The sequence below is a fragment of the Danio rerio genome, chromosome 9 (genome assembly GCF_052040795.2).
Source record: "Danio rerio strain M-AB ecotype USA chromosome 9, GRCz13ab, whole genome shotgun sequence".
Lineage (NCBI taxonomy): Eukaryota > Metazoa > Chordata > Actinopteri > Cypriniformes > Danionidae > Danio > Danio rerio.
In genome coordinates, this window is record NC_141029.1 from 14,603,777 (window position 1) to 14,626,070 (window position 22,294).

A 22,294-nucleotide genomic window follows, 5' to 3' on the forward strand; every position below is an offset into this window, starting at 1 on the left:
AAGTGAAGATCTACACCCAGCATCACACTGTCAAACTGACGAGGATACGACAACATGCCTGACATCTTCACTCTTATTGCTCTCAGCTTTTCTCTCATGCTTCACAATGGTAAGAGACTCATCTGTCTTTAATTGTTGATGATCACTGTTTTGTGTTTGTTCAACTTGATTAGATTTATTTGGATCAACTTAAATACAAGATGCTTCGTTTTTTGGCATATGTGTGGGGTGAGTTTCTTACTTGGTTAAATGCTCTCAAAACAATTACTTTTGCTGCGTGTTCAAACTACTTATTTAAATGAGCTGAAGCAACACAATTTAGGAGATTGCTTTGGGAAACTTACTTGTTTTAAGTCCACTTGAAATTGTTACGTTAACTTAATCGATTTGCGTTGAGACAACACAATTGCATGGAACCCTGCCTTTTTAATAGTGTGGACAGTTCCTATTACCTCATTTATTCTCCCTAATGTGGTTTTACACCATTATGCACTGTAAAAATCTTGCAGCCTTACATGTTTTAATTGAATTAAACTAAGTTTTTAGTCATCACAACTTACATCAGCCAAAATGACAACAATTTTAATTTAAACATTGTATGCCTTAAAGAATTGTTGCAACTCCTATCAATACTAGTGGAAAATAACTGTTGACATAAGTTGTCATCACATCTTCTTTTACAGTGTCGGTTACTTTCTTCCGTTGAACACTAAGATATTTTGAAGAATGTTGATTGCTGGCACTTCTTGACTTAGTATAATTATGGGAAAAAAATACTATAGAGGTCAGTGGTTAGAGGAACCAAAATATCATCTTTTGTGATGAAAAAAAAAATAAAAAAAAAATTAATAAATAAACTCATAGGCTTTAAACAACTAAAGGGTGAGTAAATAAAGATTGTTTTTGGTAAAACCACTAAAACAACCCTGCTAAAAAAAATTTAATAATAAAAACATTTTAAACCAGCCTAGGCTAGTTGGTTGGTTTTAACTGGTCGACCAGCCTGGTCTTAGAGGGATTTTGGCCAATCCAGACCCTATTCCAACCTAATCTTAGCTGGTCAGGCTGGGAGATGACCAGCTAAAACCAACTTGACCAGCCTGGCCTGGTTATAGCTGGTCATTTTCCAGCCTGACCAGCAATGTCCTGGCAGGAAATGACTAGAAACCAGCCTGGAAATCACCAAAACCCCTCTAAAACCAGGCTGCTCGACCAGCTAAAACCAGCCAACCTACTTAGGCTGGTTTAAGATGTTTTTTTTCAGCAGTGAAAACATACTGTATATTACACTGGTAACCTACAATAATCTGTATCCAATAATCATGTACGCTACAATAATTTTTTCTTGGTTTTATTTGTTTATGTTAACAAATTATGTAATGTTCTTGTAAGATGTTTACAATAGTACATATTCCAGTGATATCTTTAAAAAAGCTGAGCTTGTTAAATTCAAACATTGCATTTACACAAGTGTTAATCAGAATGTGGTCGTGTCATACAAATACTCTGAAAAGCAAATCAGTGCTAATTTAAAGATCTTAATACACCTTTAACGAAAAATCCATCTGAATATTGACCTTAATGTTCATGTACAGTAGGCTACGAGCTAGCGCAGCCATTGCAATCTTTTTCGCTCAAGACTTCCAATCTCATTCACTTCCATTGATGTTTAGAAATTAAAAACAGCTTGTTATGCTGCTTCATGTTGCAAACTTTTCTTATTATTTTATTCTACTTATGTATAGCCGTGGACATTTGTAAAGCAAACAGGTTCTGCCATTTATTATTCCTAGTCATTTCTCGCATAAACGACTGATTTGGAAGTTGAAAACAATCTCAACAACGAGTGCACTTCCGCATTAAAGAATAAGATCAATATTAATACTTGCACATGTCTGAATTAAGGTGACATTTGAGGTGACATAAATCAAAGTCAACATTCTGGGTGATTTTAGATTCAACCTTTTTAAGTGGGTTTAATCGTCGTTAAAAAATGAGAAAAGAACGTTCCCATAAAAATTTAAATTGACTAATTTCTTGCCTTAATGTTGTTCCAAACCTTTATGAGTATATTATTTCTGTTGAACAGAATAGATTTTTTTTTTTTTTTTTTAAATGTGGGAACCAGAGGGTGACATGCTGGCACAGTGGGTAGCACTGTCACCTCACAGCAAGAAGATCGCTGGCTCGAGCCCTGGCTGGGTCAGTCGGCATTTCTGTGTGGAGGTCGCACGTTCTCCTCGTGTTTGCGTGGGTTTTCCCACAGTCCAAAGACATTTACAATAGGTGAAATGGATGAGCTTAACTGGCCGTGGTGTGGGTGTGAATGCAAGAGTGTGTTGGTGTTTCCCAGTGCTGGGTTGCAGCTGAAATATGTAAAACAAATGCTGGTTAAGTTGGCAGTTCATTCCGCTGTGGCAACCCATGATTAATAAAGGAACTAAGCTGAAAAGAAAATGAATGAATGAATGAATGAATGAATGAATGTGGGAACCGGTAGCCATTGACGTCCAAATAGGCAAAAAAGAATCATTTATTCATTCATTCATTCATATTATTTTTGGCTTAGTTCCTTTATTAATCATGGTTTGCCACAGCGGAATAGACCGGCAACTTATCCAGCATATGTTTTACACAGCAGATGCCCTTCCGGCTGCAACCCATCACTAGGAAACATCCATACACACACATTCGCACACATACACTGTTCAATTTAGCTTATTCAGTTCACCTACAGAACATGTCTTTAGACTGTGGGGGTAACCGGAGAACCCGGAGGAAACTCACGCGAACACGGGGAGAACATGCAAACTCCACACAGAAATGCTCGCTAAAAAGAATATGCAATGTGATTCATGGCTACCAGATCCCCAACATTCTTCAAAATCAATTTTGTTTTTGTCTTCAACAGAAATAAAAGGAACTCAAATAGGCTTTAAAACAAGTAGAGGATGAGTATTATGACAGACTTCCATTTTTGGGTGAACTCTGCTTTAGCAGATTATACTTTATTGTAAAAGTACTGTTTGTGCATGTAAAGATGTTCAGTCCCAAACTCTTTTCTCAAAGTAAACATTAAATCTAAACTGTTTGATCAATTAATGAAATCTGTTAATGAAATTAAATCTAAACTGTTTTGGTATCTTTGTTCCCTTGTAGCACACTGCATCTGGGACGTGAGTGAACCTCTCAACCACACACTCAATGACGATGGATCAGTCAATGTCACATGCATGATTTTGGGAAATGAAAATTTCAGTGAATTGGACGCCAAGCTGAAAATGAATGGCAAATATGTGTGTGAGGTTGAAGACAAAGGTGAAACTAGTGGACAAAACTGTTCATTGCATTATGAAGACAAGAAATTCATGTTTAAATTGAACAATCCCAAAGACATACACAATTCTACATTTTCCTGTGAGATATCGAAAATTAAACCATTCCCTGTCGAAACAAAGGCAGGGCCAGAAGCTAAGCTTTTTCAAGGTATGAATCTTTAAAACATCGTCTTTTGTGTTTAACTGATGAAACTCAAACAGGTAATAAATGAAGACAGAATTTAGATTATTTTTTTTTGATTGAGTCATCTCTTTAAAGCGCTAGAGTGAGCCAGAGAGCAGAGTATAACATAAACGACTGAAGGAGGAAATCTGAGGTCACCTGAAAATACAAGGGTGGAAACGGGGCCTCCCCGGCGCACTCTACTTTACAGCAATTGTGCTCTACATTTTTGATATTACCATTGGAAACTTTGACTTTACATGTGAATGATGTTTTTCTTTGAAAATGTAGATTTCTTTATGACGAAACTGAAGTGTGCAAACGTAAGCTCTTAAATGCTAAAGGGTTGAAAAAAAACATCAAAGATGGGAAGAGTAACACTTGAAGAGCACGAGCTTCCTATTTTCAAACAGAACAGGCCTCAACTGTTAAACTGTCATTCTTTTGGTCTTGTAGAATTTAAATGAAGGATGATTTACATACAGGCTTGCATTGGCTTTCTGTGCACATAAAGTGGTAGATGTGTGTGGCAGGGTGACATCCAGAGGACAATTTTAGTAATAACTGATGTTCTTTCATAGAAATCCCAAACTGCCTCACTGCACACAATGCATCCACCCAGAGCCAGCGTCAAAGCAAGAGCCAGACATCAGATCGGGAAACTGTTGAAAATGATATTGGTCCACTTCTTCTGCTATACATCATCTTGATCATCATTTCCTGCAGTTTTTTTCTACAGGTGAGAAAAATGTCTATTCCCGTATTGTTTTTATTTTTTTTATTCCACTGAAAAGATCAGGATCTCTACCCTAATCTGTCTGTCTCTGATGCAAAATAGTATTTATGTCAGTCAATTGGGTTGAAATAAAATGCAAATTTTAAGTTTTAATTATTTTCAAAGATTTTGGTGCTGTGATTAAAACCACTGAAATACAACAATCATAAACTGTTTGCTGTATGAGGTGCCCACGATAAAGATATCATGTTCATTCACACAATTTGTGCATGTTTACACTTTAAAAAGGTATCAGTTGGCTTTCTGTTGCCCTAAAATTAGGAAATGTGCAAATTTGCAAAAAAAAAAAAAAAAAAAAATGAAGTTAATTCAGCCTAACCACTCCAAGTTACAACAGGTTAGCTCTTATTTTACTTAAAGTCAACTTGTGGCAACAGGTTTACTCACATTTTTAGGTAAAGTAATTGCTATTTTTTCTTTTAAAAGCAAACTTTGTATAAAGCAGGTAGTTCATGGTCTTTTCAACAGGCTAAAACTATTGTAGGCTTTAGATGAACTCTTACAGTATTTACAGTTGACTCAAAAATATATTTCCTGCTTGTTCAGACTACTTAATTAAAATGAGCTAAATCAACACAATTCTTAATTTTAATTTATTATTATTTTTTTTTGCAGGGGTAACTTGTTTTATGTTCAAACCACTTAAATTTGTTAAAATTAAGTCAACTTAATCAATTTATGTTTGGACAACATGAAAGAACAGTGTGGAACCCATTTTTTTTAAGTGTTTGACATTAATGTGAACAGATGTCATTTACATTTTCCTCTTCTCTATAACAGATCGCCATCTGCAAATGGAGAACTTCTTCATCTATGGCACCAATGCTTTCCCAAAAAGAGAGCTATGTGAAATTCTAGGGGGCGTGATTTTCCCCTTCCTGCATGTACTCGCATGTCATTTTCTCCCGCATGTATTTACATGTCATTTTTACCTGCATGTATTGACATGTATGCACTGTATTTTCTACATGTACTCACATGTATTCCTACCTGCATGTATTCACATGTATTTACACTGATATTAGAAGTTATTTTTTATTTTTTAAACAATAGTTTTCTTTTTTATGTAAAAAAAATAACCCATAATAGGGGACCTATTATGCAAACATCAGTTTTATAAGAAGTTTAAATACATTTGTGTGGAAACTGTGTGAATATAACCAGCTTCTAATGGTAAAAATGTATTCATTTTTTTATTATAATCACACTTGATAAAACAGTCAATAGAAACACTTTGATTGACATTTTCTCTTCGTACATGTCATCAGAGGGGAAAAGCTCCGCCCATTGGTGACTATTTCTTCCTCATTAGCATAAGACGTTAGTCTTGCTTTTAAAACTGCCACTATGCTGACACATAGGCATCTGTAGCTCCGCCCTATTTTAAAAAGAGCACAATCTCATTTGCATTTAAAGTAACAGTCGCCAAAATGGCACAATTAGAATTAAAGCCTACAAGGGTACGTTTCAAAAAGTTATAAATAATTATTTAGGGGTATTTGGAGCTGAAACGTAACATACACATTCTAGGGACATCAGAGATTATTGTAAACAAGGTGCATAATAGATCCCCTTTAAAATAAAAATGGTGGTTGAGCAACTGTTTATTATGGCTAAAGAGGGGAAATGAATAAAGAATTGTTCCAACAGTTCTAATAAATGTTCTACTTTTACATATGGCTGGTTGGGAGAAGATGTCACAATTTGATAAATTGTAAGAGTTTGTTTGATTTCTGAAATGTTGACTTTTTTCTGTGTATATTTTTTATGCAATTTTATGCATATTCAAATAAACCTATTTTCCACGATAAGATGTAATTGGTCGTTTTTGACAAATCCTTTTATCAACAATTAATCAAGTTCCAACATTTTCTGTCTTACTTGATTATTAAGTTTATTCATTCATTTTCCTTCTGTTTAGTCCCTTTATTTATCAGGGGCACCACAGTGGAATGAACCGCCAACTTATCCAGAATATGTTTTACACAGTGGATGTCCTTCCAGCTCCAACCCATCACTGGGAAACATCCATACTCCATATCCATAGTCATTCACACACATACACAATGGCCAATTACACGACATCAGTGGTCCGCCCCCTTCCCCAGCCCTGCACATTTTGTATGTCTCTCTGATTTGACACACAGGGATCAGTTCATGGATCTCTCTGTTAATGAGCTGATGGTCTGAATCAAGTGGATTAAGTAAAGAGGACATACAAAATGTGCAGGTGGGGCGGTCGAGGACACTATAGCGCATGTCTTTGGACTGTGGGGGAAACAGTAGCACCCGGAGGAAACCCATGTGAACACGGGGAGAACATGCAAACTCCATACGGAAATGCCAACTGGTCCAGCCAGGACTCGAACCAATAACGTTCTTGCTGTGAGGTGACAGTGCTAACCACTGAGCCACTGTGTCACCGTTTAATATTAAGTACCCCTTAATATACATGAAAACAATAAAAATAATGTTACTTTTTTTTTTTTTTGCTAAATGAGTTATTCATTCATTCATTTTCTTTTCTGGTTGGTCCATTTATTAATCTGGGGTCACCACAGCAGAATGAACCGCCAGCTTATCCAGTGTATGTTTTACGCAGCGGATGCCCTTCCAGCTGCAACCCACCACTGGGAAACATCCACACACACTCATTCGCACACATACACTATGGACAATTTAGCTTACCTAATTCACCTGTACCGCATGTCTTTGGACTTGTGGGGGACACCGCAGCACCCAGAGGAAACCCACACCAACATGGGGAGAACATGCAAACTCCACACAGAAATGCCAACTGACCCAGTCGAGGCTCAAACCCATGACCCTCCTAATGTGAGGCGATCATGCTACCCACTGCGCCACTGTGATGCCTTGAAATAAGATATAAGAAATATAAAGTAACAAACATATTCACATGTTAAGTTTGACATTGTTAGCAGTATTGAAGTCTGTTTGTGCAAGTAGAAATACTTGTTACAAAATACACTTACACACTTGTTGCTACACATGTAGTTTCAGATGAGATACGTGTTGTTGGTTACCAATGTCCTGTTACACATTTGTACTTATACATGAGGTTGCCTTTTAAGCAGTTCCACATTTGTAAGTTGCTTTGGATAAAAGAATCTGCTAAATGAGAAATGTAAATATATGTAGTTACCAGTAATGCATATTGCACATTATTTAAAGTGGGAATCATGTTTCTTACAGTTGAAGTCAGAATCGTTAAACACCTTTTGATTTTTTTTTTCTTTTTTAAATAATTTCCAAATGATGTTTAACAGAGCAAGGAAATTTTTTTACTGTATCTCTGATAATATGTTTTCTTCTGAAGAAAGTCTTTTTTGTTTTATTTCAGCTAGAATAAAAGCAGTTTTTAATTTTTTAAAAAACATTTTAAGGTCAATATTATTAGCCCCTTTAAGCTTTATATTTTTTCGATAGTCTACAGAACAAACCATCATACAATAACTTGCCTATCAAGTAAATATCAAGTAAAATATTATTTACTGCCATCATGGCAAAAATAAAATAAATCAGTTAATATAAATTAGTTATTAAAACTATAATGTTTAGAAATGTGTTGAAGAAATATCTCTGTTAAACAGAAATTGGGGAAATAAATAAACGTCGACTAATAATTCTGACTTCATAATGGTGTAAGTAGACTTGTAGGGTTGTATGTGTGTGAGAAACAGAGAGTGAATGTGTGCTATTGTACAACAAAAGATTTGCTCTATAACATTTTGTAGGATGTAAAGGTTCTTGATGGAACCATCAATGCTACTAAGAATCTTAATTTTTTTTAAGACTGTAAATTTACAATGAATGGCATATTTTACTTTCATTTTATTTCGACAACGTAATTAATAAACATGATAAAAACAGACATTTTACTTGTATTTAACATTTTTTCAGTGCATTACATCTCTTTTTTTAAAGCCATCAGTCGTCTTATCAGACATCTCTTCTTCTCTCTCTCTCTCTCTCTCTCTCTCTCTCTCTCTCTCTCTCTCTCTCTCACACACACACACACAACCACACACAAACTAACGTACAACTATCTTTATGGGGGCGTCCTATAATGATAATGATTTTTATACTCTACAAACTTTTATAATTTATATAAAAGTATAATTATCTTTAACCCAACCGTCACAGGAAACATTCTGCTTTGTATTTACCTTTTAAAAATACTTGGATCCGAGCTGATCTCCTCATGGGCAGTATTGGGGGTAACATTTACAAATAATACGAGTTACATAATAATATTGCTTTTCTAAGTAAAGCAACGCACTATTTTTACAAAATAAGTATATTTGAGTTACTTTTTGAAAATGTGACGCAAGTTACTTTTTAGTTTAAATAATTTGCTTTTAAAAATAAATCACTGAATTTAAATGAAAGTAGTCGCAATGAATCACGCAGGGCGGCATGGTGGCGCAGTCGGTAGCGATGTTGCCTCACACCAAGAAGGTCACTGGTTCAACCCTCGGCTAGGAGTTTGCATGTTCTCCCCGTGTTCGTGTGGGCTTCCTCTGGGTGCTTCGGTTTCCCCTACAAGTCCAAAGACATGTGGTACAGGTGAATTGGGTAAGCTGAATTGGCCATAGTGTATGTGTGTGAATGAGAGTGTATGGGAGTTTCCTTGTGATTGGGTTTCAGCTGGAAGGGCATCCGCTGCATAAAACATATGCTGGATAAGTTGGTGGTTCATTGCGTTGTGGTTACCCCAGATTAATAAAAGGACTAAGCTAAAAAGAAAATGAATTAATAAATGAACAATGAATCATGCAGTCAACGAGATTATACAGTGCATTGTTAATTGCAGAACTCCTCTATTTAAAAAAGGAAAGAAAAAAAAGTTCTGAAAGAGATAAAGCCTCAGACAGGTAATGAAAAATAACACAAAAGTAACTCAAAAGTAACGTAACGCATTACTTACTATAAAAAAGTAACGCAACTAGTTACTTTTTTGGGGGAGTAACTCAATATTGTAATGCATTACTTTCTAGTCACTTACCCCAACACTTCTCATGGGGGACCAAATAAGTCCACACAAAGTTAAAATCTATTGGTTTTGCTATAATTGTGGAGACACTTGGTCCCCGCAAAGTCAAGAATAAAAGTACAGTTAAAAATATATTTTTTGCACGTTCAAGCAACTTTTTTAAAATGAGCTGAAACAACACAATTCTTGAAGTTTCATTGGGACAACTTATAACTTTTAACAAATTTATGTGGATTGAACATAAAAAAATTAAGTTGTCCCAATGAAATCTTAAGAATTGTGTTGTTTCAGCTCATTTTAAAAAAATGGATTTTGAACGAGCAAAGTTTATATTATTAAGTGTACTTGTATTCCTGACTTTGCGGGGAACAAGTGTCTCCACAATTATGTAGCAATACCAGTACATTTTAACTTTGTGTGGACTTTTACTTTCTGGTCCCCATGAGGAGTGTTGGGATAAGTGACTAAGTTGGATAAGTAATGCATTACAATATATATTTTTTATGTTCAATCCACGTAAATTTGTTAAAAGTGTTAAGTTAACTTAATCAATTTGTGTTGGGACAACATGAATAAATTGTGTGAAACCCTGCATTTTTTACAGTGCATACTCACAGAAATATCACAAACATGTCTCGGTTCTGTGAAGCTCAGCTATCCATCATAAAAACAGGACATGACTACGAGATAGGTTGCTGCGCTTTCATGTTTGTGATGCTTCAACAGGATGTTGAAATGGAGAAACATGTTGGGTCTGAAACCACAAACGAACGCAACCACAAAGCATTAAGAGGCTAATTGAGCTTTAACCAATTACTGGTCTCGTTTATCTTTTTCAAACAACAGCTTTTCTGTCAGACAAAAAATGTTGGTTACACTTTATTTTGATGGTCCGTTTGTTGAATCTAAGTTACACTGCATCTACATGCCAACTAATTCTCATTAGATTATAAGTAGACTGTTGGGTTTAGGGTTGGGTTTAGGGTTAGGGTTAGTGTAAGTTGAAGTACTTGCAAAGTTTTTATAGTCATTTAAAGGAGCAGTATCAACAAATATGAAGCGGACAGTCTACTAATACTTAAATAGACTGTCAAAATAAAGTGTTACCAAGTGTTACGTATGTTTACACACAATCTTAGCCTAACATTTGACTTCAGGCTTTAAATGCGGGATTATTTTAACCTGACTTTTGCTAAAATATGAACCATCCCATTTTTGGTGTTATTTCTTAAATGACATTTTAATACAACCCAAAATTCAACCAAAATTCAACCAAATATTTCATCCAAATTAAAACAACCCAGCTATTTTTCTTAGAGCGTACTATCAATGAACAACATGAGAACGAACTGATTTTGTTTTTTATTTAGCCTGTTTTATGAAACTAAAACGCATTTTGCATTAAGCAAATCGAGATATTGCTCATTATGTGGGTTTTTCCTAACATACTTGTGCATCAAACATTTCCCTTTTGACAACTTCATATTACGAGAAATCTGCCCACTCACTTCTTCACTGCCAAAAAAGTGTCTCGCCTGGGACACTTGAAGCAAAAAGAGCCAACATCACTGTTATAAACAAACTCTTTCCCATGTTATGATTCATTTTGCAAAAAGAACATTTAGCAAAAGTCTGTGTAAATACTGCTGTCCTATCTCCACATCTAAACATCTCCACATGCTATAGCGGGTGTCAGATGTGTGGGTGGATATTGATCAGCACACAAACTTCCTGTGTTTTCATACTCCAGCAAAAACAAAGTGAAGATCTACACCAAGCATCACACTGTCAAACTGACGAGGATACGACAACATGCCTGACATCTTCACTCTTATTGCTCTCAGCTTTTCTCTCATGCTTCACAATGGTAAGAGACTCATCTGTCTTTAATTGTTGATGATCACTGTTTTGTGTTTGTTCAACTTGATTAGATTTATTTGGATCAACTTAAATACAAGATGCTTCGTTTTTTGGCATATGTGTGGGGTGAGTTTCTTACTTGGTTAAATGCTCTCAAAACAATTACTTTTGCTGCGTGTTCAAACTACTTATTTAAATGAGCTGAAGCAACACAATTTAGGAGATTGCTTTGGGAAACTTACTTGTTTTAAGTCCACTTGAAATTGTTACGTTAACTTAATCGATTTGCGTTGAGACAACACAATTGCATGGAACCCTGCCTTTTTAATAGTGTGGACAGTTCCTATTACCTCATTTATTCTCCCTAATGTGGTTTTACACCATTATGCACTGTAAAAATCTTGCAGCCTTACATGTTTTAATTGAATTAAACTAAGTTTTTAGTCATCACAACTTACATCAGCCAAAATGACAACAATTTTAAGTTAAACATTGTATGCCTTAAAGAATTTAGTTGCAACTCCTATAAATACTAGTGGAAAACAACTGTTGACATAAGTTGTCATCACATCTTCTTTTACAGTGTCGGTTTCTTTCTTCTGTTGAACACAAAATAAGATATTTTGAAGAATGTTGATTGCTGGCACTTCTTGACTTAGTATAATTATAGGAAAAAATACTATAGAAGTCAGTGGTTAGAGGAACCAAAATATCTTCTTTTGTGATAAAAATAAAAATAAAAATAAATAAATAAATAAAAACTCAAATAGGCTTTAAACAACTAAAGGGTGAGTAAATAAAGAACATTTTTGGTGAAGTGTCTCTTTAAGTTTTTGGTAAAACCACTAAAACAACCCTGCTAAAAAAAAAAAACAAAAAAAAAAAAACATTTTAAACCAGCCTAGGCTGGTTGGTTGTATTTAACTGGTCGACCAGCCTGGTCTTAGAGGGGTTTTGGCCAATCCAGACCCTTTTCCACCCTATTCCAACCTGATCTTAGCTGGTCAGGCTGGGAGATGACCAGCTAAAACCAACTTGACCAGCTTGGCCTGGTTATAGCTGGCCAAGTCCTGGCAGGACATGACTAGAAACCAGCCTGGAAATCGCTAAAACCCCTTTAAAACCAGGCTGCTCGACCAGCTAAAACCAGCCAACCTACTTAGGCTGGTTTAAGATGTTTTTTTCAGCAGTGAAAACGTACTGTATATTACACTGGTAACCTACAATAATCTGTATCCAATAATCATGTACGCTACAATAATTTTTACTTGGTTTTATTTGTTTATGTTAACATCAAAGTATGTAATGTTATTGTAAGATGTCTAAAATAGTACATATTCCAGTGATATCTTTAAAAAAGCTGAGCTTGTTAAATTCAAACATTGCATTTACACGTGTTAATCAGAATGTGGTCGTGTCATACAAATACTCTGAAAAGCAAATCAGTGCTAATTTAAAGATCTTAATACACCTTTAACGAAAAATCCATCTGAATATTGACCTTAATGTTCATGTACAGTAGGCTACGAGCTAGCGCAGCCATTGCAATCTTTTTCGCTCAAGACTTCCAATCTCATTCACTTCCATTGATGTTTAGAAATTAAAAACAGCTTGTTATGCTGCTTCATGTTGCAAACTTTTCTTATTATTTTATTCTACTTATGTATAGCCGTGGACATTTGTAAAGCAAACAGGTTCTGCCATTTATTATTCCTAGTCATTTCTCGCATAAACGACTGATTCGGAAGTTGAAAACAATCTCAACAACGAGTGCACTTCCGCATTAAAGAATAAGATCAATATTAATACTTGCACATGTCTGAATTAAGGTGACATTTGAGGTGACATAAATCAAAGTCGACATTCTGGGTGATTTTAGATTCAACCTTTTTAAATGGGTTTAATCGTCGTTATAAATGAGAAAAGAACGTTCCCATAAAAATTAAAATTGACTAATTTGTTGTTCCAAACCTTTATGAGTATATTATTTCTGTTGAACAGAATAGATTTTTTTTTTTTTTTTTTGGGAACCAGAGGGTGACATGCTGGCACAGTGGGTAGCACTGTCACCTCACAGCAAGAAGATTGCTGGCTCGGAATTTGCACGTTCTCCCCGTGTTTGCGTGGGTTTTCCCACAGTCCAAAGACATTTACAATAGGTGAAATGGATAAGCTTAACTGGCCGTGGTGTGGGTGTGAATGCAAGAGTGTGTTGGTGTTTCCCAGTGCTAAGTTGCAGCTGAAATATGTAAAACAAATGCTGGTTAAGTTGGCGGTTCATTCCGCTGTGGCAACCCATGATTAATAAAGGAACTAAGCTGAAAAGAAAATGAATGAATGAATGAATGAATGAATGAATGAATGAATGAATGAATGAATGAATGTGGGAACCGGTAGCCATTGACGTCCAAATAGGCAAAAAAGAATCATTTATTCATTCATTCATTTATATTATTTTTGGCTTAGTTCCTTTATTAATCATGGGTTTTCCACAGCGGAATAGACCGGCAACTTATCCAGCATATGTTTTACACAGCGGATGCCCTTCCGGCTGCAACCCATCACTGGGAAACATCCATACACACTCATTCGCACACATACACTATGTTCAATTTAGCTTATTCAGTTCACCTACAGAACATGTCTTTGGACTGTGGGGGAAACCGGAGAACCCTGAGGAAACCCACGCGAACACGGGGAGAACATGCAAACTCCACACAGAAATGCCCGCTAAAAAGAATATACAATGTGATTCATGGCTACCAGATCCCCAACATTCTTCAAAATCAATTTTGTTTTTGTCTTCAACAGAAATAAAAGGAACTCAAATAGGCTTTAAAACAAGTAGAGGATGAGTATTATGACAGACTTTCATTTTTGGGTGAACTCTGCTTTAGCAGATTATACTTTTATTGTAAAAGTACTGTTTGTGCATGTAAAGATGTTCAGACCCAAACTCTTTTCTCAAAGTAAACATTAAATCTAAAGTGTTTGATCAATTAATGAAATCTATTAATAAAATTAAATCTAAACTGTTTTGGTATCTTTGTTCCCTTGTAGCACACTGCATCTGGGACGTGAGTGAACCTCTCAACCACACACTCAATGACGATGGATCAGTCAATGTCACATGCATGATTTTGGGAAATGAAAATTTCAGTGAATTGGACGCCAAGCTGAAAATGAATGGCAAATATGTGTGTGAGGTTGAAGGCAAAGTTGAAACTAGTGGAAAAAGCTGTTCATGGCGTTATGAAGACAATAAATTCATGTTTAAATTGAACAATCCCAAAGACATACACAATTCTACATTTTCCTGTGAGATATCGAAAATTAAACCATTCCCTGTCGAAACAATGACAGGGCCTGAAGCTAAGCTTTTCCAAGGTATGTTATCAACTCGTCCTGTAACGAAAACATCAGTTTTTTTTTTACTCTCTGAAATAATGTGGAAGACTTTCTTTCATTTCATTTAAATGGCTTGTATTTAAGGTTGCAGTAACGCTGTGGCAACTCTTAGTTCTCCATGCTACAACACAACTGTCCCCCTACCACCAAGGAATCAACTTGAAGACATTTATCCCTTACTGATCTTAGTTCTGATCATTGTGCTGGTGATGCTCTCTTTCTACAGCATCATTGTAACTGTGACCTACATCAGATTGAGGGTAAAGCATTTACAGAATTTTTATTGCCTGTGTCTGTTTGTTGGGTTTTATCACACTCAAATTGACTGTGGTAAATCCAAATGTTGGGTTTTACTTGGTCCTATAAACATCATTCAAACAAATTGGTAATACTTTAAACTAATACAGTGCAAGTAATTTACTAAGCATTAGCATATCTACATTATTAGACGTTAGTAAACAGTTTATAACTACAGCTACAAATGCTGTATTCTTGACTTATATTCACAAACTGTAAAAAAAAATCAGTAATTTTGCGGTTTATTTCCGGAAGCAGGGGTACCGTAAAAAAAATCGTAAAATAACAGCCGTTAAATTACAGAAATTTACTCTAAAATAACAGAGGTTGAATAACAGAACTTTACCAGAAATAAAAATTTATTTCTGTTATTTTACAGTAAATGTCTGTAATTGAACAGCCGTTGCGTTTTTACCTCTGCTGCTGGAAAAAAAAAAAACATAAAGTTACGGATTTTTTACAGTGCATGTATAATGTGCTTAATGATTGTGTTTTCATAAATATTTTTCACTACTAAATTCAGTATTGCATTATTTACAAACCAGTTATTTTAGAGAAGTTGATGTTTTTTTAAAGCTCATTCAGAATGAGTTAATAAACTATTCAAATAATCAGTTATATATCTTTTTTTTTCTGGCATATATTAATGGGTAATTGGTATGTTAATAAATGCTTCATCCAGTTTTGTGACCTAATCTAAAGTGTGGACTTTTTATGTTTTATTTATGCTCATAAATGACAATAACAAGGGTCAGTATCAAATGAACAATACATCTTATCATCTGGGCCAGCCAAAAAGGGGTGGTTCTTTTTTTCTCAAAAAGTGGACCTTTTTGCAGTTATACACCTCTATTCAATTAAGATATTTAAATACTGCATTTTAGTGACATTTTAAGTGGTATTTTTAGCTGAATTATTTTGTCGGATGGTCATCATGATCACATGTTTAAAAATATTTACAAAAGATTTCTAATGAAAAAAATTAAGTGAAATATTACTTTTTTTAAAATACATATTTGTTACATCATATATCATTAGAAAAAAGTTTTAAAATAAAAACTGCAGCAGCACATTAAACTGTCCTCAGTCAGAAATGTCTTTAATAATAATTAAAAACACAGTATAATAATGTAGAACTTTACCATTTTTCTAGCCTTTCTTGTATATAAAAGTGCATTTGAAAATTCATAACAACAATAGCCAAAATAGTATTCAAATGAATTTCATATGGTCCACTTTTGATGCTTCACACCTTTTTATTGCTCATTTTTGTTTCAAGAATAAGGTCTAAGATTTAGAATAAAAGTTACGGGTAAAATGTTTTCTTTTTTTTTACATCAATACAGTAGCTCACGATGACTTCTCAGTTCATAAAATTAAATTATTTGTTAGCATTGGCCAAAACTAATTAGCTAAAGTAATGCAAAGTGACAGCCAACAGAGGATTCCGTTTGGTCTTAAAGCCTTTTTTCAGTAGGTTATTTTCACTATTTATAATTGCTTAACAGTCAAAATAGAACAAATTCTGGACCTTTGTCAGTGAGGGGTGGGTCTTCCCAACCCCCCATGGCTACGATCCTGTATCTAAAAGCATAAAATAACTGTAAAGTTTAAACATTGCTGAATAACAGGAGTGTCAAATACAGCATAAAATTGGATAAAACAACAACAGTATGATAATTTATGAATATATTATGATACATCATTTTAAACGTTATTTAGCAAAGTCTAAACTGTATAGTAATTTTATTTTATGTTTGTCCTGTTTAGAATATAACGGAGCCTTTAATTGTCATTTAGTTAAAGTCAAAATTATTTGCCCCCCTTTGAATTTTATTTAATTTTTTTTTAATATTTCCCAAATTATGTTTAACAGAGCAAGGAAATATTCAAAGGGTGTCTGATAATATTTTTTCTACTGGAGAAAGTCTTATTTGTTTTATTTTGGCAAGAATAAAAGCAGTTTTTAATTTTTTTAAAAACAATTTTAAGTACAAAATTAATAGTTTCTTTAAGCAATTTTTTTTCAATATTCTACAGAACAAACCATTGTTAAACATTAACTTGCCTAATTACCCTAACCTGCCTAGTTAACCTAATTAGTTAAGCCTTTAAATGTCACTTTAAGCTGTATAGAAGTGTCTTGAAAAATATCTAGTCAAATATTATTTAGTGACATCATGGCAAAGATAAAATAAATCAGTTATTAGAAATGAGTTATTAAAACTATTATGTTTAGAAATGTGCAGAAAAAAAACAACTTATGTCCGTTAAACAGAAATTGGGGGAAAAAATAAACGGGGGCAAATAATTCTGACTTCAACTGTATAGGAGATTTACAAAGCATAAATAGTCATCACTTTAGATTGCATTAGAATAATTTAATGCTACCATATAATATTACTCAAGTAATATGTCAAAATTTTAGGAGCTAGTTGTTTGGAAGTAGCCCTATTCCATGATAAAAACCACAGACTTGGCAACCGTCCAGTAACTAATTGCAATAGTATGCAGGCTTTATAATGCAAGCTGAGATTCAATGCAATTGAGCGATGTAATGTCAGACACAATGCACTCAAATGGAGTGAGTGATATCACTGTGATGGGTAGGGTTAGGGGTGGGGTTTGGTGAGCCCATTAAAAAGCATTGGATGCAAATTGTACTGCACCAGGTCTGCATCCAGACCACTCTCACTAATTGTCTCCAGTCTCAAATCTACTGTTTGCACTTCTGTTTATAGGCTCAGTGTCTTTTTGTTTTCTGTTCCTGTCCTTACTGATCTCCAGTCCTATCTGTGTTCTAGTTTTGGAATTATTAATTAATAAACTGCATTTAAATCGGCCTCTTACTTTTGCCTGGCCTACGTAAGACTCGTAATAATACCGTAGTATACTAAAGCTTCTGCCTTTTGTCATGTTTTTATTCAGTCCTTTGTGCGCAAGTGTCAAATTATAGCTGGAAATCAATCATTCTGTTGATATACTGCATCTTAATTCTTACATTTAAATTACATCTGAATTAAATCACATTGCAAAAGGCATCAGATTTTGGATTTTACAAGCTTAAAGGAATAGTTAATCCAAAACAATAATAATAATAATCAAAAAAAAAAAATAATAATAATTTACTCAAACTCAAGTAGTTCTAAACTTTCGTTTTTCTTTTGGACACAAAACAAGATATTCTGAGGAATGTTGGGGGAAAAAAGCAGCCACTGACATCCATAGCAGGAACAACAAATACTATGGAAGTCAGTGGTTGCTTTTTCTGACATTCCTCAAAATATCTTAATTTGTGTTCAACAGAAAAAGTAAATCCAAACATTCTTTGAACAAATGAAGCATGAGCAAATGATGACAGAATGTTCATTTTTGTGTGAACTCTCCCTTTAATGATACTATTACAACCACATTATATCACCCTACTGCATGTTACATACCATAATATTTTTGTCTTTTACTTAAAGGACCAGAAGCTTGAGTCTGCTGACAATCTGACCTATGTGCCAATGCAGGTAAGAGCATTCTTAATGTCTGTCTTCAATGTACAGTTGAAGTCAGAATTATTCTGATCATCCACTAACCCCCCCCCCCCCCCCCTTTATGTCCCCCCAATTTCTGTTTAACAGAGAAAAGTAAAAAAAAAAAATAATAATAGTTGTTTATAGTTACCATATACTAGTTACTATAGTAGCTTATAGTTCAGTGGTCACCAAACTTGTTCCTGAAGGGCCGGTATCCTGCAGATTTTAGCTCCAACCCTAATCAAACACACCTGAATAAGCTAACCAGGGTCTTACTAGGTATACTTGAAACATCCAGGCAGGTGTGTTGAGGCAAGATGGAGCTAAACCCTGCAGTGACACCGGCCCTCCAGGACAAGGATTGGTGACCCCTGTTATAGTTAATAGTTCTATTGGTTTGCAACCCCTGGGGTACTTATATTATATTAAAGACACAGCAATAGCGTCAGATGCAGCATATTGATTTTATAACACCAGATCAAACTTTCTGGCCCATTAACAGCATTCACATATATTTAAAAACTTAAATGAAGATTATACTTGGGTCTATTGGTGTATGTGTGCCATTGCAGGTAAGGTTTCTGTATAACCACCTCAGAGAAAATTTGGGGTCACTGGCATTGTCATTCTGGGAGTCACGGGCTAAAAAGTTTGGGAACCCCTGCTGTAGACTATTGAAATGATTAGCTTAAAGAGGCTAATATTTTTGAACATAAAATGTTTTTTAAAAAAATTTAATCTGCTTTTATTCTAGCCAAAATAAAACAAATAAGACTTTCTCCAGAAGAAAAAATATTATCAGACATACTGTGGAAATTTTCTTACTCTGTTAAACATCATTTGGGAAATATTTGAAAAAGAAGATAAAATTCAAAGGGGGGCTAATAATTCTGACATCAACTGTTTGTGTGATACATTATGACAAACGACTGTTGTCTGTTGCAGAGGAATGTAAAGCGGCATGATATTGACAACACAGAATACGTGGACATGCGTGAATTGCTGAAACGAGGAGGATCCCACAGAGATATGAACCACAACTCTCATTTAAATAACTTCTGAGCCCGTCTCAACAGTGATTTAACTGATTTAAATCAGGCTTTAACTGCTCTTTAACTGCCCTTGCTGGATTAAATACGGTTAAGCTACACTAAACAATATCTCAGGACAAAATTATTGCCTTTTTTGCCAATCAAAAGACTTTCTCAATGGCTAAATCCACTGTCCCCCTCACATAACAGTCATGTTTTCAGTTGTAGATGATTTTTCATTGAGTTGCTTGTGCAACATCATGCTGAATTGTAGCTATGCCAAACTAAAGAACAAGAAAAAACTCTAGCTTTGGACATATTTCATTATTAAGTTTGATCCAATGGACCAATATTTTTAGTTTTATTCTATGCTAATATTTTGTTTGAATATATGTATAACATTTTTTGAATTTGTTATGAAAATCATTGTATTATTCTTCAATATATAATAGACCAACTATTAAATGATGAATTACATCTGTGTAAATGTGTGTCTTGGTGAATGGCTTTGTTACATGACCTGTTTATCGAAGAGGGAATGCAGGAATAGCCAATAAACATTATTGTGGCATAAAAAACATAAAAAAAAAAAAATCAATAGACGTCATCAGTAATTCTTATATTTTGACCTTGCATGTGTGCATTTCTTTCTTAAAAAGAAATTTCTTTATATGTGTCAGACGTTGTTTGTTAAATCTAATTAGTTATTTTTAGACCAATCACAAATAGTATTTTGTAAATAATAATAAAAAAAAGTGTCTATAGTTCATGATTTAGTTGTTTTCTGTTTATTGGTGCTTTGAATTGCATTATGGGACTTCAACATCTGCATCGACAAGCCTTTGGCTTATAAAATTTAACAAAGTGACTTTTGTTGGTATTTTTAGTAGTTTGACACAATATTGCATAATTATGGTGACTTGAGAAAGCAAACATACTGTTATACTACATACTTAATATTCTTCTTATTCTGAGACTAACTTCTATACGGCTCTTCTCCAAGACTATTCATACTACAAGCACCAAATAACACCAAACCTACAAACTGGTCTGACTCGGGTTGCTATATCTTTTCTAACTGATCCGACTTTCGGTTTCCCCAAAACTTTCCCAGAATATTCAGAAAACATCCTAGCAACAACTTAGCAACTGCCTAGCAACCACTCAGAACACCATATCAACCCTCTAGCAAGAAACATGCTCATCCATACTGGAAACATGCTGACATACTGTATATGTAGTTATCTATCTTTACCAACTGCTTCAAACTTCTTAAAAACTACTTCAATTACTTAAACTTTAAAACTACTTTAAACTTTCAGACGAGGCTTTCTTAAGACAGCATAACGTTTGTCTACGAGCTTTACTTGTTGGTTCCTTATAAGCAGAAAAGTATTTACATTTTTTCAACTCCTCTTGTTTTCAAAAGTTGACTGCAATAAACTGCAGTTTACATAGATTAAGCGTTTATAGAAGATATATAAGCCTATATAGAAGGCAAGCCTTCAGCCTTTAGCCAACAAATATACCAGCTGATGCTACTGCTGTGGTTTTTTTGTGTCAGTATACAGGAGTGGAAACCAGAGGCAATTCTAGAATTGGCTGAGGTGCCAATATATGCTGTCTCCAGTGGCAAACAATACAGACTCTCTCCTCTATTCAAAAGTATGACAATATTGCGCAATAAATTTACTGGTCACTTATTTAGGTGTACCAGTAATAAGCAGTAGTACTGCATACCATTACTATTCAAATGTCAATTTCTAATCAGCCAATCACATGGCAGATAATGCGGTGAAAACAACTTTAAACAGAGCAAACCAGAGCAAACATTGATTGTGAATTTAAAACATTCAGTAGGAATTTGGTGTGAACAACATGAAAGCATGAATGTATATTGTAAACATAATATTAATGTTTTAGCCTGGTGGTAGTGCCATTGTGTGGGTCCACATTCTTGACACAACTTTGGGATCCTTAACAATTCATGTTTATTTCTATAGTGATTTTAGGATGTAGATTGTGTCAAATCAGCTTAACATAGAAGTTCTTGTAAATTGAAAGTGTATAGTCCAGATTTTAGAGTTGAACTTCAGTTTTCAGTGTGGTTTAAAAACATCAACCGAGGATCATTTAACTATACCATCAAACACCCTTTGTCTGTGAAGCAAAGTTACCTTTAACACTAATGCATCTCACATCAGCATGATTTTCACACAGAACTATGACCTATGAACCAGTACAGTTTAACCTTAAACCACTTCCACTCTCCTCAGGTAAACAAGCTTAGTTTTCAAGTAGAATGATCTTTATATCTGATTTTGAGGATTTCATTTAATGAAAAAACAAAAATCTGCCCACACCTTGTGAAAACATTTAAGTACCCTTATTCTGACCCTGTTTTTTTCCTGAATTCCCTTTTTGCAGGTGGATGTGGCTAAATGGTTTCCAGTCTCTGCAGGGAATGAAGATGTGGTGATTGAATGATCCGCACTCTCTCCATCTTCAATACCCAGCTTAGGTGCCCCTGAGCAAGACACTTAACCCCTAATTGCTCCCCGGGTGCTGGATGCAATAGTGTATGCTCAATGTGTGTGTGTGCTGCTGTTGTTGTGCTCTCACTCCTCACTCAAAATGTGTGTACAGTGAGATGGGTTAAAAGTAGAGGACCAATTTTAATTATGGGTTAAAACCACACTTAACAAGGCTCACTTTACGTCACATAGAAACCTTCCCGTTTATTTATTTATTTATTTATTTTATTCAGGCAGCTTCACTTCTGCCAGCAGAGTGTTAAGGCACCCCCTAATAATATCTGTATTCATTTACCCACTTGTTTAAAATCCATTGAGTTTCGTTCTTC

General features: G+C 34.7%; 1 protein-coding gene across 3 annotated transcripts; it reads left to right on the forward strand.

The window, feature by feature from the left end:
• Positions 1-17: 17 nt before the first annotated feature.
• si:ch211-67e16.3 lies at positions 18-20,009 on the forward strand. 3 transcript variants are annotated; one of them, NM_001447021.1, is given in 6 exon segments: positions 18-109; positions 3,160-3,486; positions 14,664-14,839; positions 18,344-18,391; positions 19,346-19,936; positions 19,965-20,009. In NM_001447021.1, coding segments are annotated over 5 exon segments (723 nt in total). In that variant the 5' UTR covers positions 18-54; the 3' UTR covers positions 19,463-19,936; positions 19,965-20,009.
• The last annotated feature ends 2,285 nt before the right edge of the window (positions 20,010-22,294 follow it).